At 38.7% G+C, this 15,347-nt stretch overlaps 1 protein-coding gene across 8 annotated transcripts in view; it reads right to left on the bottom strand.

The window, feature by feature from the left end:
- Positions 1-15,347, bottom strand: part of arhgef10la (Rho guanine nucleotide exchange factor (GEF) 10-like a) — a 170,397-nt gene that overhangs the window by 106,341 nt on the left and 48,709 nt on the right. For 7 of the 8 annotated variants that reach the window (XM_047347197.1, XM_047347193.1, XM_047347195.1 and 4 more), the window contains one exon: positions 5,027-5,119. The exons of the other annotated variant lie outside the window; for it this stretch is intronic. In XM_047347197.1, the coding sequence (XP_047203153.1) occupies positions 5,027-5,119 (93 nt within the window). The remainder of the gene's footprint in view (positions 1-5,026; positions 5,120-15,347) is intronic. 8 annotated transcript variants of the gene reach the window in all.

The raw sequence follows: 15,347 nt of genomic DNA on the forward strand, positions 1-15,347 counted from the left end.
GCAGTGTGGTTTTCGTCCCGGCCGTGGGAAACTGGACCAGCTCTATACCCTCTACAGGGTACTCGAGTGTTCATGGGAGTTTGCCCAACCGGTCCACATGTGTTTTGTGGACCTGGAGAAAGGATTTGACTGTGTCCCTCGTGATGCCCTGTGTGGGGTACTCCAGGAGTATGGAATCGGTGGCTCTTTACTAGGGGCCATCCAGTCTCTGTACAAGTGGAGCAGGAGTTTGGTTCGCATTGCCGGCACTAAGTCGGACCTGTTCCCGGTACATGTTGGACTCCGGCAGGGCTGCCCTTTGGTTCATAACTTTTATGGACAGGATTTCTAGGCACAGCCAAAGGCCGGAGGGGGTCTGGTTTGGGGACCAGAGGATTTCGTCTCTTCTTTTTGCAGATGACGTGGTCCTGCTGGCCCCATCTAGCCAGCATGCATTGGGGCGGTTCGCAGCCGAGTGTGAAGCGGCTGGGATGAAGATCAGCTCCTCCAAGTCCGAGGCCATGGTTCTCGACCGGAAAAGGGTGGCTTGTCCTCTTCAGGTTGGAGGGGAGTTCCTGCCTCAAGTGGAGGAGTTTAAGTATCTCGGGGTCTTGTTCACGAGTGAGGGAAGAATGGAGTGGGAGATCGACAGACGGATCGGTGCGGCTGCCACAGTAAGGGGGGCGCTGTGCCGGTCCGTTGTGGTGAAGAGAGAGCTGAGCCGAAAAGCGAAGCTCTCGATTTATTGGTCGGTCTACGTTACTACCCTCACCTATGGCCATGAACTTTGGGTCATGACCGACAGAACGAGATCCCGGATACAAGCGGTTGAGCTTCCTCCGTAAGGTGGCCGGGCACTCCCTTAGAGATAGGGTGAGGAGCTCGGCCATCCGGGAGAGGCTCGGAGTAGAGCCGCTGCTTCTCCACATCGAGAGGAGCCAGTGAGGTGGCTTGGGCATCTACACCGGATGCCTCCTGGACGCCTTCCTCGGGAGGTGTTCCAGGCACGTCCCACCGGGAGGAGGCCCAGGGGACGGCCCAGGACACGCTGGAGGGACTATGTCTCTCGGCTGGCCTGGGAACGCCTTGGGCTCCCCCCGGAGGAGCTGGAAGAGGTGTCTGGGGAGAGGGACGTCTGGGCGTCTCTGCTGAGTGTGCTGCCCCCGCGACCCGGTCCTGGATAAAGCGGAAGACGACGAGACGAGACGAGTATATAGTATAGTACAGCAACAGGTATAGTGTATATAGTACAACCATTTCAGGTGACTACCTCTTGAAGCTCATCAACAGAATGCCAAGAGTGTGCGGAGCAGTAATCAAAGCAAAAGGTGGCTACTTTGAAGAACCTAGAATATAAGACATTTTCAGTTGTTACACACTTTTTTGTTCAGAATATAATTCCACATGTGTTAATTCATAGTTTTGATGCCTTCAGTGTGAAGCTACAATATTCATAGTCATGAAAATAAAGAAAACTATTTGAATGAGAAGGTGTGTCCAAACTTTTGGTCTGTACTGTAGATCTTGATGACTTTGGCTGTATGTTTGGGTTCGCTCAATTAGAATTTTGTAAACTGATAAAAATAAACAATCATCATTTATATTTCTGAAAGCATTCTTTGTTTACAGCATTTTTTCACAACTTTTGCACAGTACTGTATGTGTCCTGTAACCCACTGAAGAACCACCCAGTAATGTGTGGCATGACCCTCAAGCATCAAAGTTACTTGCACAACTCCTGTTTTAGAAAACAATAAAAGGAAATCCATCTTTAAGCACTCTTGCTAAAAATTTAATCTAAAAAGTTTTAACAGCTATCTTGATTTTTTTGTTCAAATCTTGTTGAAATCATCCCCAGTAAAAAAAAAATGCATTCTCACAGGTTTGAATTACTGATCAGTGATTAGTGGTTATTAAATACGTACCCTTGACACCAGGTAAATGGACTGAACTTATATAGCGCTTTTCCAGTCATACAGACCACTCAAAGCGCTTTACACTAGAGTCACATTCACCCAATTGTACTCACTAACGCTCAAACATTCATACACCGATCGGTAGGCAACTTGAGGTTAAGTGCCTTGCCGAGGGGCACATCGACATATGGCAGGAGGAAGCTGGAATCGAACCCACAACCTTCTGATTGCAAGACGACTACTGAGCCACAGTCGCCTCCCTAATCCTGGTGTTAGGGTATTTACATTCACTTTATATAAAAAGACACATTGCCTAAATTTCTCCTGGTTTAAGGTCAGTTTTACCAAAATTACCACTATTAGCAAAAAACAAAATAATGAGCGTTTTCTTTTTAAAATTATTTAACTTTTTTCAGATTAAAAAGTTTACATATATTGTTTTAGCATTTAGTAGAATTGCCTTTTGAACTCCATGACATGGGCCAAACATTTAGGCTATCTGTCCAAAAGCTTCTAGTTCGCTGGAACCTTGGTCCATTCCTCCTGACAGAACTGGTGTCAATGAATCAAGTTTGCAGGGCACCTTGTTCACACACATCCTTTCAGCTCTGCCCACAGATTTTCTGTGAGACTTAGATCAGGACTGTGATGGCCAATCCACGTCAATGATTTTGATGTCATTAAGCTACTTTGTAGCTGATATGTTGAGATGCTGTTTCAATATTTCATATTAGTAAAGTGTAATTTTCTTTCCTCATGATGCCATCTGCTTTGTGAAGTACTCCAGCCCTGCCAGCAGCATAACACCCACACAACATGATGCTGCCACCTCAGGTAGTCAGGATGGCAAAGCTTGCAAACTTTCCCCTCTCTCCCCCAAATGTAACAATGGTAATTATGGCTAAACAGGTCAGTTATATTTTCAGACCACAGAACACGTCTTTAAAAATTAGGGTTTTTGTCCCCGAGTGTATTTGGAAACTGTGACATGCTTTGCCTTTTGGGGCTGATTGTAACAGCTGTTGACGTTACTGTAAAATGACTCAAACAAGACACATATAATGTCTCTATGTGTGGGACGTCCAGGCATTCTACGCAATTCTGCAATTGCAGGTTAATAAAGGTGTGTTGAGCAGCTGTCAGTGAGATCTAAGATGTTTTTACTGCTGTGGTGTTTTAAGAGTGAGGTCTACTTTTCTTTGAAAATCATCCATGTTAACACCAGGTTTAAATGAAGCCTAAATGAAGCCCTAAGACTGGCACATCAGTCAGTTGTATGAGCAACAGATAGCTTTAAGTAGGGGAGGGAGAAAAAAAATCAATTTTTTGATACATCAAGATGCGGACATGGATGATTCTGACTCGATTAACAAACTTCAGAACTTATCTTATTGTTCATTTATGGTCTAGTTTTGATAAACGCAGCATGACACTTGGACACTCAATGAATACGATCATAACATGCAAAGAGAAATTTAATTGGACAAAATCCATGTCATATGCAGGATGTGTGAGAAAGAAAGGCAATCAAATACAAGGCAATCTATTACATGTTCCTACCAGGAGATGGAAAGAAAATAACCTGAAGCTCCTCAAGCCTGAAGATCCTTCCTTTCTCAGAAAAGGTGACGCTAATTACAAATTTCATTCCAACTATTACGCAAAGGATCTGCAACCATTGACAGTCATTAAAAATCAGCGATTTGAGCTATGGACTGATCTTTGGATGTAACATCCCACCATCTCCAATCCACATGCACTATACTGAGACAAAAACAAAGTGATAGGATCCCCAACAGGTAAAATAACTCTAATATGTGATGCATGGAAAGCCATTCACATGGAATCTCATGTCTGAGTAACTTCTAATGTGCACCAGGTAGCATATTGTGAGCTCCAAACAAAAGTAGCAACGGAGGATCATACATGTCTACAGGGGAAATGTCAAATCACTAAAAAGGATTTAGTTCTACTTACAGATGAAGCAACAGATCTATCTGTATGGGAGGGGAATGAATGTAACATTAACAACCAACTTATAACTGCATCTTAGCGTGAGGATTCCCAACCCTATTTTATGAAGATAAGCTAGACATTTGCACAAAACCAATTTCTTTTCGGCTTTTTCATTGCGTACAAATTTTGCAATAAGTAACAGTAAAATAGATTAACATAAAATATGAAATCAAACTCTCGAACTGAAAACGAATATACAAAACTAATTCGAGCAATGGGAAAAACTGTATATAGACATGTTTTCAAGGTTAAAACCTGATATTAGTTCAATGTATGAAAAGACAGTTACTTAAACAAAATCATCTTTGTTCACGGTTTCTTATTTTCATCTGTATTCTACTGTATACTTTGTTCTGGTAATATAAAATATTCTGGCTGGTAGTGTTTTCTTCAAAATGAAATTTCAAAATTCAGGTCAAATACACACTCCAAGTTTCTGACTATGGGTGTCAAACTTTCCAAAGGACTTTCTTAACTAATTCAACATTACTCTCAATATCAGAAGATTTGGGTATTGTGTAAAGTTTTAAAGAGATCGAGGCAAAAGAAGAAAAAAGACTGTCTTATGTCTTTCCTATCTGTATTTGTCCTGCAACTATGACCCCATGAAAGGCTTGTTCTTGTCTTGATAAGCAGCTCAGATGTACCTTGTTGCCTTAAGATTTACTTTCCTGTAATGTATGATTAAATAGATACACTTCATCTTTGAAGTATTGAGTTTCAGCTGGAAGAAAACGCCTGATTCGTATTCATAACTTATCTTAAGTATTCATAGATAATCAATGCCTACTGAGGGATGAAATGAGCTGCTGCAGATACAGCAAGTTGAGCTCAAATCCAAATCTTTTCTCAAAATAGAAAAAGAGAAGCCAGCATATAAATCCACAACAGGAAGGATAGTTATCGCCTGCTCCCTTTAAAGCTCCACCTCTGTAAAAGCTGTATATAAGGAATTGATGTACAAAGATTTGTCTGCTTAAGGAAAATACTATGGTCAATTCTCTGCCCTTTTTTACCATAGGTAAAAAAGTCCCATCATCCACCAAAATAATGCAACTTCTAAGGAATTGATCATCACAAATATAAACACAAATATAAGCCAAAACTTGTGCTACCTGCAGGAGCAAAATAAACTGGGGGAATCGCTGAATGGGCTTCACCATCAGTCCATACAGAGTTATCCGGTCAACACTGGAGGCCTGTTTCCTCTGAAACAAAAAGAACAGAAAAAAAAACTCAGTAAGTAGTTAGAAACAAAATCAGTTACAGGAAGGCAACAAATTTTAATAAGCAGGTTGTCTTATTTCTCCATAGACCCCCTGTAAGTGTGTGAGTAGGTGAAACAGGTATAAAAATCAGGGCTTGCGTGTCATGTAGGAATACAGAAGATGATTTTTGCTTTCATTTAATTATACCTAATGGATTAAAATAAGAACAGGTGAGGAAGAGATAACATTTTCTGGTCAGGGTTAAGGATGTGCAGTGAACGCAGCACAATGGCTCCAGTATATAACAAGCATTATAGAAGAAGCTGAGTATAAACAAATGTTAAAAAACAAGTAATACAAATGTTAATTAACATCTCTTGTTTGTTCAAAAAAGTATAGTGCCTTATTATTACAGTTGTAAATAGGTATCGTTTTAAATATGTAAATTATCCGAAAAACAAAAACATTTGGTTTTATTCATGGACCCATTACTGGTATCACAGTATACCAAGGTTTTAAAAAAAGTATGGTTTCAAAACTGATTTAAGGGTCTGGAGTGAGGCCAGACAAGATGCAGTGAAGGTTTTCTCTTAGTGCTTGGATTATAGAAAACAGTTGCTCTGACCCTCCCCGCACCTATTGCTGTGCACTGCCAGTCAGCTGGCTGTAAGAAGGTTTGTCAGGGCAACGGAAGAACCCAGAATACAAGAGTAGCAGGCAGTATGATGGTAAGAGATAAAGATTTAATGACTAAAAAACAAAAACTCACTCTCAGAAGAGGCAGGAACAAAACAATAAATGGGCTGGCAAGACAGACATGGCATGACCCGAAAAATAAGACATGAGCAAGATCTGAAAATGTTTCCGCAAGGAATAAACAGAACAGGTGTGTATATATGGAGTGTGAACCAGGAGGAGCAAGGAGACAGATTAGCTTGGAGCCGGTGAACCGAATAAAGATAATTAACAGACAGAACACAACATGACAGGGACAAAACAGAACTTCAAGGATACAAACAAATACAAATCTAACTAGAAAAACATGAAACCAAAGCATAACCATAAGCCCAATCCAAGAACACAACTTAGCAAAACATGAATACAAAAACTAAAGCATGACCAGAAAAACAAACAGAAACATGATTCAAAAACTGTGAGAGGCATATATGAAAATAACAGAAACCAAACAACCCCAAATCATAACAAGGTTGATATGATTTTCCCTTGCTTACGAGAAAGTTGAAAATATTTCCCGTTGAAGAAATACAGATATTCATGGTGTAGAAGCCAGTCACCTGGAGGTTCACTACCCCAGAAGATAGCTTGACTAATTACCTTGCTTTTACATCCTCCATCAGGATGTCTTAGTGTGAAGTGACATGTGCTGTGCTGTACTTTTAGGTTGCACTCTTCCTCTTTCATAACCGATCGATGCTTCCAAGGAGTCAAGTCAATCTGCGGCGATCTATAGGAGGACTGTAAAGAAACACTTCTGGACCTTTTAGCTATTTAACTACCATTTGCTATTTGCTGTAAAGGCATAAATGCCTACTGTGGAGTTTTTGTAACTTTAGCCTCTGGGCAGACAGGCTTTGTAAGGAAGCTCTGGCATTTTGTTTGATTCCAGTTTTCACCTGTTCATGAGTTTGTTAGGTTGATTATGTCTAGGTCAGGTCAGTGTTTTTTTGTTTGTTTGCTATGATGTTCTGGGCCCTCCCTGAAGTTAACTGCCAACCTGTTTTAATGAAAGGATTTTTAAAAATGGCAGGAAATATAAAATTTAAACACCTTGTTTTTCCATTCACCAAGTAGAATTATGTTAGTCAATGTTTTACCGTAGTCCAGCTAAGAGATGTAACTCTAGCTATAATCAGCTTGTTAAACTGTTAAGAGGCAAAAAAGGGAAGCATTTCATATTCTGCACAATAAGAACTTAGAAACTACAACATTTAGCAGGCCTTTCCGTTCTGTATATTTGCTTTAGTCTATGTTTAATCCATCCATCCATCCTCTTCCACTATCTGAGATCGGGTCGCAGAGGGAACAGGTCAAGGTCATTCCTCCAGCTCATTCTGGGAATCCCAAGGCAGTCTGAGGCCAGACAGGATATACAATCCCTCCAGTGAATTATGGGTCTTCCCTGGGCTCTTTTACCAGTGGGACGTGCCCAGAAAACCTCCGAAGGGAGGCGCCCCGGGGGCATGGTAAATGAAAGCAGTAAACGCATCGTGTACACTTAAGTATTTTCAAACTGAGACATACTCTTGTCTGTGTAATCAGTAAGAGCAAAATGGCCAGAGTAATCAGGTTTTGTAAGACTTGAGGGTTAAAAGAATGTTTTCTAAAATAATGACAAAATAGTCAAAGTGCTGATTAAAAGTTTGATAACCCATGGACAAACTTTTCTTTTTAAAATATGGTTGCTGAGTGAAGGAACTGGAAAAAGGGCATTAAGTTAACAATGAAACTTTCTTTTCAGTGTCTGAAACACATTTACTGTATTATGTCTGTTTCCCATAGTTGTAAAGTGAAGAAAGCAGATCAAGGAACAAAACATGTCCCTCACGGCTTTATATTTTAACTAGCTCAGCATGGTTTTACAATAGGTAGCACACAATAGTCCCACAAAGAGGGTCAGTTACAGTAGAATACAATTATCCTTTATTGTCCCGCAGTGGTAAAATTAAAGTGTATCATCTGAAAGGCAAATGCAATGATGCAAATATCTTTTACCTTTACAAAGGTAAAAAGTATATGTAAAAGAAATATATATATATATATATATATATATATATATATATATATATATATATATATAAACAATGAAACTGAAACACCTGTCACTTTAGTGTGGGAAATTTCATGGCTAAATTGGACCGGCCTGGTAGCCAGTCTTCATTGATTGCACATTGCACCAGTAAGAGCAGAGTGTGAAGGTTCAATTAGCAGGGTAAGAGCACAGTTTTGCTCAAAATATTGAAATGCACACAACATTATGGGTGACATACCAGAGTTCAAAAGAGGACAAATTGTTGGTGTACGTCTTGCTGGCGCATCTGTGACCAAGACAGCAAGTCTTTGTTATGTATCAAGAGCCACGGTATCCAGGGTAATGTCAGCATACCACCAAGAAGGACGAACCACATCCAACAGGATTAACTGTGGACGCAAGAGGAAGCTGTCTGAAAGGGATGTTCGGGTGCTAACCCGGATTGTATCCAAAAAACATAAAACCACGGCTGCCCAAATCACGGCAGAATTAAATGTGCACCTCAACTCTCCTGTTTCCACCAGAACTGTCCGTCGGGAGCTCCACAGGGTCAATATACACGGCCGGGCTGATATAGCCAAACCTTTGGTCACTCATGCCAATGCCAAACGTCAGTTTCAATGGTGCAAGGAGCGCATATCTTGGGCTGTGGACAATGTGAAACATGTATTGTTCTCTGATGAGTCCACCTTTACTCTTTGCCCCACATCCGGGAGAGTTACGGTGTGGAGAAGCCCCAAAGAAGCGTGCCCAGAGTGAAGCATGGGGGTGGATCAGTGATGGTTTGGGCTGCCATATCATGGCATTCCCTTGGCCCAATACTTGTGCTAGATGGGCGCGTCACTGCCAAGGACTACCGAACCATTCTTGAGGAACATGTGCATCCAATGGTTCAAACATTGTATCCTGAAGGCGGTCCCGTGTATCAGGATGACAATGCACCAATACACACAGCAAGACTGGTGATAGATTGGATTGATGAACATGAAAGTGAAGTTGAACATCGCCCATGGCCTGCACAGTCACCAGATCTAAATATTATTGAGCCACTTTGGGGTGTTTTGGAGAAGCGAGTCAGGAAACGTTTTTCTCCACCAGTATCACGTAGTAACCTGGCCACTATCCTGCAAGAAGAATGGCTTAAAATCCCTCTGACCACTGTGCAGGACTTGTATGTCATTCCCAAGACGAATTGACGCTGTATTGGCCGCAAAAGGAGGCCCTACACCATACTAATAAATTATTATATATATATATATACATACATACATACATATATACATATATATATATATAGATATAGATATACATACATACATACATACACATATATATATATAGATATATATATATTATATATCTATATATATATATATACATACATACATACATATATACACACATATATATATATATATATATATATATATATATATATTATATATATTTATGTGACAGTGCATAAAAAGTGCATAAAACAGCCAACTGTTATGGCCCTTAAATTACTCTAAACTAAACATAAATGAAAATCTCTTCATGGCTCTAGAGAGTTGTGCATGCAAGACTAACTTTGAAATGTCAAGTAATTAAAACATTTACAAACTATAAAGAAGACAAAAAGATTAGGTTAAGTACTGACTGGTAATAAACAAGGAATATTCAAACAAGTTTTGTACCAAGTCCTCAAAAATCTAAATTGCTGCATTCTTAAAAATCTAGAAAACGGCAGTTGGGAATCCCTTTTATATACAGATTTTGACAAGTAGTATATGTGAAATTTGCATGGCCCAGTGTTTCTCCATGAAATAAACTATCATAGATTATAGATGTAACTAGGCAAGACAGCATTGGTGGATCCCAGGAAAGGCTCTTGAGTCAGTGCTGAGGAAACTCTGAGAAAGTTAAAAGTAGAGGTCTTCAGGGGAATGGAGCATAAAGTGGAGAGATTACACTGAATATGATTATAACCCCAGTCAAAGTGGGTCATAATCATATTCACTATGGCTGGATCACAGAGCCCTTCTGTAATTCAACAAATCTTGAGCTTGCATGTCGGTATGTTTGATACCAGTGCTGACGCAAATCATTTCCAACCTCTACAGTGGGCCATGAAGAAAACAATTGTTGTATCTACAAAAAGCAGGAAGAGATCTAAAAAAGTAAAATTGTTTTCTAAACAAACAGCAACAGCAAAGGAGTAGCTCAGTGCCCTTGCTTTGTCTTGAGGGTTTTGGACCATATATTATTTTTTATGTCGTTTGGACAGCATAGCAATATATCAATTTAGATATTTCATCATTTGGCCCTGTAGTAAGGATGGCTTTTATGTAAGGATGAAAAAGCTGGCAGTAGAGGTATAGAGAGAATAAATGCATTTATAACCCTATTCACCTTCCTTTAAGATGTTAGCAACCTGTTTGAGGGAACAATGAAGAGCAGGAGGTTTTAATTGAACAAGAACATTTAATTCTTCTTAAATTCCTAGATAAAACAGATGAAACTTAATTAGCTGAGTAATTATACCAACATACAGCATATTTGTCAAAAACAAGGTTGGTCTAAACTTTTTTTCAATAAAAGGAAATGTATGTGTTGTGAAGGTAGTTGCATTTTTCCATATGATGGATGGCAGATTTAGTTAACATTTATAAAAAAAACAAAAAACATTTTACTACCCACAAAGCAAAATGCCACAGTCAGCCATGATATATTCTATAAATCTAAAGTACTTATAAAATACATTTCTGATCAAGTCAGTGACATTATAGAATACATTTGCATTTATTACCAGGCAACCTGATAGAACTGCAAGAAGCAATGGCATTTACTAGCTAAATATTCAACTGATAGCATGTCCCTTTTTCTAATTTGAGGTTAAATAAGATAGCACTCATACTACCAGTTGTCTTTGTGCTCCTAAACCCACTGAACCCAGTGAATTTAAAATAGGCAGAAAGATGTTGTTTTACTTTATTCCTTGGCGCAGTTGGTAGCACTGTTGCCTTGAAGCAAGAAGGTCCTAGGTTCGACTCCCAGCAGGGGTGTCTTTCTGCATGGAGTTTGCATGTTCTCCCCGTGTATGCGTGGGTTCTCACTCACTCCGGCTTCCTCCCACAGTCCAAAGACATGCCTGTTAGGTTAACTTGTCTCTCTAAATTGCCCTTAGGTGTGTTAATGAGTGTGTGCATGGTTGTACGTGTTGCCCTGCGATGGAGTGCTGACCTGTCCAGGGTTTACCCTGCCTCCCGCCCATAGACTGCTGGAGATAGGCACCAGCTTCCCCTTGACCAATTATGGAAGAAGCGGTATAGAAATTGACTGACTGACTGACTAGGCTGAATGTCTAAATAAAAATAATGTAATAAAAAAATCATCACTTTTCACTAATGATGAAAACCTTGACTTTGATGCAAAACCACTAAAGGTGAAAGATTTTGACATTATGTCTTTAAACCAAGGTGCTCTGTGTAACTTTGGGCCTATTTAAAATATTTTGAGATCATCCACTTTTTCCCCAAAGTCCATTTTTAATGTCCAAAACAATTTGCAAACTGTATACAATAACCTGACTGTCTGCACAGAAAGCAGCTCAAACTCAAAAGGTGAACAGTATTCCTTTTACTGCTTCAGGTCAGCTAGTGGTTTGACATTACATGCATTGACAATCCTCTTCAAAGATTTTACTGGAGTTTACTTTAATTTTGGAGCTTGAATTTTTTTTTTTTCAGCAATTTTCTTCCACTGCCATATCGGTGATACAGGTCACTGTTCTACTCAAACACTTGTATTTCAAAACAGAGTATTTTTAGTTTTTTTTCCCCACCGCATAACACATTTTGGCACTCTTCTGATTTCATCAGTTCTTTGATACAGTGCTTTCTTCGCAACCAGAGGCAGCGAAGCACCTCCATGTCATGAGAAGCTATCCATGCTTTACTGATGTTAAGATTATCTTTTGCTTTGGAAATTTTCTGACGTTTGAAGGTTTATGCCCTGCATTCACACAGAGTACTGCTTGGCTTCCCTCTGTTAATGTTGCATTATTTAAAAAAGACTGTGGCTCAACAATAAACAGCAGTAAAAGTATCCTGCCCTTCTGTGACTTTCTTAAGGTTGTCCTCTTCATTTAAAGCTTTATTATCAGCCCCACATCCTAAAAGCAAATTTGAAGCAGAGAGACTAAAAACACAATAGCCTTATTGAAAAAATTCACCTATAGAATAATCAAATGCATGTCAACACAAATAATAAAGTCTTTAAAAAGCCTTCTCAAACTAAAGCACACTATTTCTTATTATTAGTCCTTACTGCAGATTATCCAACTGATAAATTGTCATCTGAGCCCACAAGGACTTTCTGATTTTTCAAACTCTTTCTGAATATTTACAGTAATAGTGTTTTATACATAATTAAGGATATTTGAAAACCTTGAAAGTCTGTAATATTTAACATATTTGACATAAAAGTATATAGGTATTTGTTGGCTCTTTAGAACTAACTTTATTTACAATTCTTATAGCTCTTATTTGAAAGAGAGAATCAGTGTTGGTTTATTAACTGTTTCCCAACACTTCCACACACTACGTTATATAAGGAGCTATAAAATCTCTATAGAATGTTTAATAAATCCCAAGTTAACGTGACATTTTAGATTTTATAAAATATATGTGTGACTTCAAACATAATTTATTGTGTACAATTACTCCCAAAATGTTGACATCATTTATCAAAAGTTTGGTTGTTTAGTTAATTAAAAAAATACAAAAGGTAACATATTTAGCTTGCTTCAATTTAAAGTTTATTAATGTAAAACCAACTCTTTACTTGTTTAGCTCAATCTCCCTTTGTTTCCAAAAGTTAATTTAGGTTCTTTCCAAGACAAAATATAATTGTGTCATCTGCAAACAGCAGTAAGAAACTAAAAATAATAAATAAAAAAAGAAAGAAAAAAACATTCAGTCCCAGCACTAAACCTTGAGGAACCCCACATAAAACCCCAGCCACTGTGATTTGATAGAGTTTAGTTTTTGTATGGCTCAAGCTAAATCCTAACAATATTAACACTAAAAAATATTTGAACATTACCAAACGTTTCAGTACTTTTAAGGTCATTATTATTTTTCATTTAAGATGCTGAAGTTACAAATTACTTAACACTAAGTCAGTTATTAATAAAGACAGTAAATAAAAATAGTAGAGACATACTATCTATCTAGTACTGCCACTTTTGAAAGCTAGTTTGTCGCAAGTCACTAATCGAAGCCATGCCACAGCTCCTATGGCTAAACTCATTTTAAAGCTGCATATTCTGGCATCTGGATAATTGTAGCGCATCATCAACTTATGACACAACAGCATTGTCTGGATTGTACTGGAGGACCGCTTCTATATAGCCCAAAAAAGATTATATCTGTCTGCTGCATGTTCCACAACATTTTCACGATGCCATGAATGTGAATGTGGGTTAAAAAAAACATATGCGTGGGGCAGATTAATGCAAACTGCAGACATAGCCAATCTGATTCAAAGCCATTTCTCATGAGCCATTTGAGGTATGCATTTTTTTTATTTCTTTATGCAATTAAACCAAAATTAAAAACACTATGACTAAACTTAAATACTGTGGCATGTTTTGAAACAAATAAAACTGAATATTAACAGACACCAGAGAACTTTAAACCATCACAGAGCTTAAACTGCCTCGTTTGCACCTGAAAAAATCTGGTGCACACCTGAAACTTTATTTATATTTTTATTTCCTTCAGTGTCCCTTCCAGTGTCCATCTGTGATTCCAGAAACGCTGACCTGTCTGCCTGTCTGTCTCATGCAGTTCAGAGGATAAGTGTGGGGGGCAGGCAGGGGCATGTGTGCTGTATGGGCTGGTGCACTCAAAGAAATGCCCATCAAATACCAAAACACTTTTGGTGTATATTGACTGCAGAGAGGGTAATTCTTATTTTTAAATATTGATGAATGAAGAACAACACTTGACTTGGGCAAAAGGGGCACTCTTTTCATCCAGGGCAAAAGGTCAGGTGCTTGAACACCACTAGTGGTCAATCTGTGCACCTGCCTGAATGTGTCGAAACTCTCCATGTGACAGCCAGTAGCACCACTTTTGCATCTGTTACCTTTTGCACAACTATACTTGGTAGATCACCCAAGACTAGCCCACTAATAGCATGTGCAATTTATTTGTTTGCACAAGCAGTTCAGCGCTTGTTATTTGGGATCTTAGTAGATCAGGCCCATAGTAGGTTGAATATTCATTATTGTCATCAGATTTCAACCAACCTCTGAATCTGTATTTTCAAGGGAAGCCTGGTTAAATATAGACATTTTCATGAAAAAGCAGCTATAGACGAGTGTTCTGATTTTAATTTACAAAACAAACTACAATAAGACAATTTTGAAAAGAGAATACATTCAGCGATTTTGGATGAAAGCTCCGTGCCAGATTTTAAATTCCTTACAACAGAGCCGTTTGCTGCCCCGCATCATCAGTGTTGTTATTTTCTCACAATGCAACCTAAGTCCTAGGGTTGCATGGAAGATCAAATGAATGAACAAATGTGCATCTCCAAGATTGTTCTAATGGTAATTTAAGACAAAGTATGATAAAACGTGCATATTTAAGATTTTTTAAGGCATAAAATGGAGAGGATTTAGGTAACACCTTTCTTTACTACAACAGTGATAATGCCAGACATTTGAAATACAATAGACCAACAGGGAGGATTCTTAAAAATAACAGTAATTTGTTGACAAATAGATATTTTTGGGTTAGGGTTAGAAGAAACCTTTTCACAAATCAATTTAATTCTTGTGTCTATAAACTCAAATGCAGTGTCTTGCAAAAGTATTAACCCCCTTGGCTCTTTACCCATTTTGTTACTTTCCAACCTGTAATTTAAGCGTATTTTAATCTTATTTTATGTGATGGATCTGCACAAAACAGTCTGTTGGTGAAGTGAAATGAGAAAAATATATAAAAAAAGAATTAAAGAAAGAATAAAAAAATGAAAATTGCAGGTGCATATACAGGGGTTGAACAATGAAACTGAAACACCTGGTTTTAGACCACAATAATTTATTATTATGGTGTAGGGCCTCCTTTTGCGGCCAATACAGCATCAATTCGTCTTGGGAATGACATATACAAGTCCTGCACAGTGGTCAGAGGATTTTAAGCCATTCTTCTTGCAGGATAGTGGCCAGGTCACTACATGATACTGGTGGAGGAAAACGTTTCCTGACTCGCTCCTCCAAAACACCCCAAAGTGGCTCAATAATATTTAGATCTGGTAACTGTGCAGGCCATGGGAGATGTTCAACTTCACTTTCATGTTCATCAAACCAATCTTTCAACAGTCTTCCTGTGTGTATTGGTGCATTGTCATCCTGATACACAGCACCGTCTTCAGGATACAATGTTTGAACCATTGGATGCACATGGT

Source organism: Girardinichthys multiradiatus, chromosome 20, assembly GCF_021462225.1.
Source record: "Girardinichthys multiradiatus isolate DD_20200921_A chromosome 20, DD_fGirMul_XY1, whole genome shotgun sequence".
NCBI classification, from domain to species: domain Eukaryota; kingdom Metazoa; phylum Chordata; class Actinopteri; order Cyprinodontiformes; family Goodeidae; genus Girardinichthys; species Girardinichthys multiradiatus.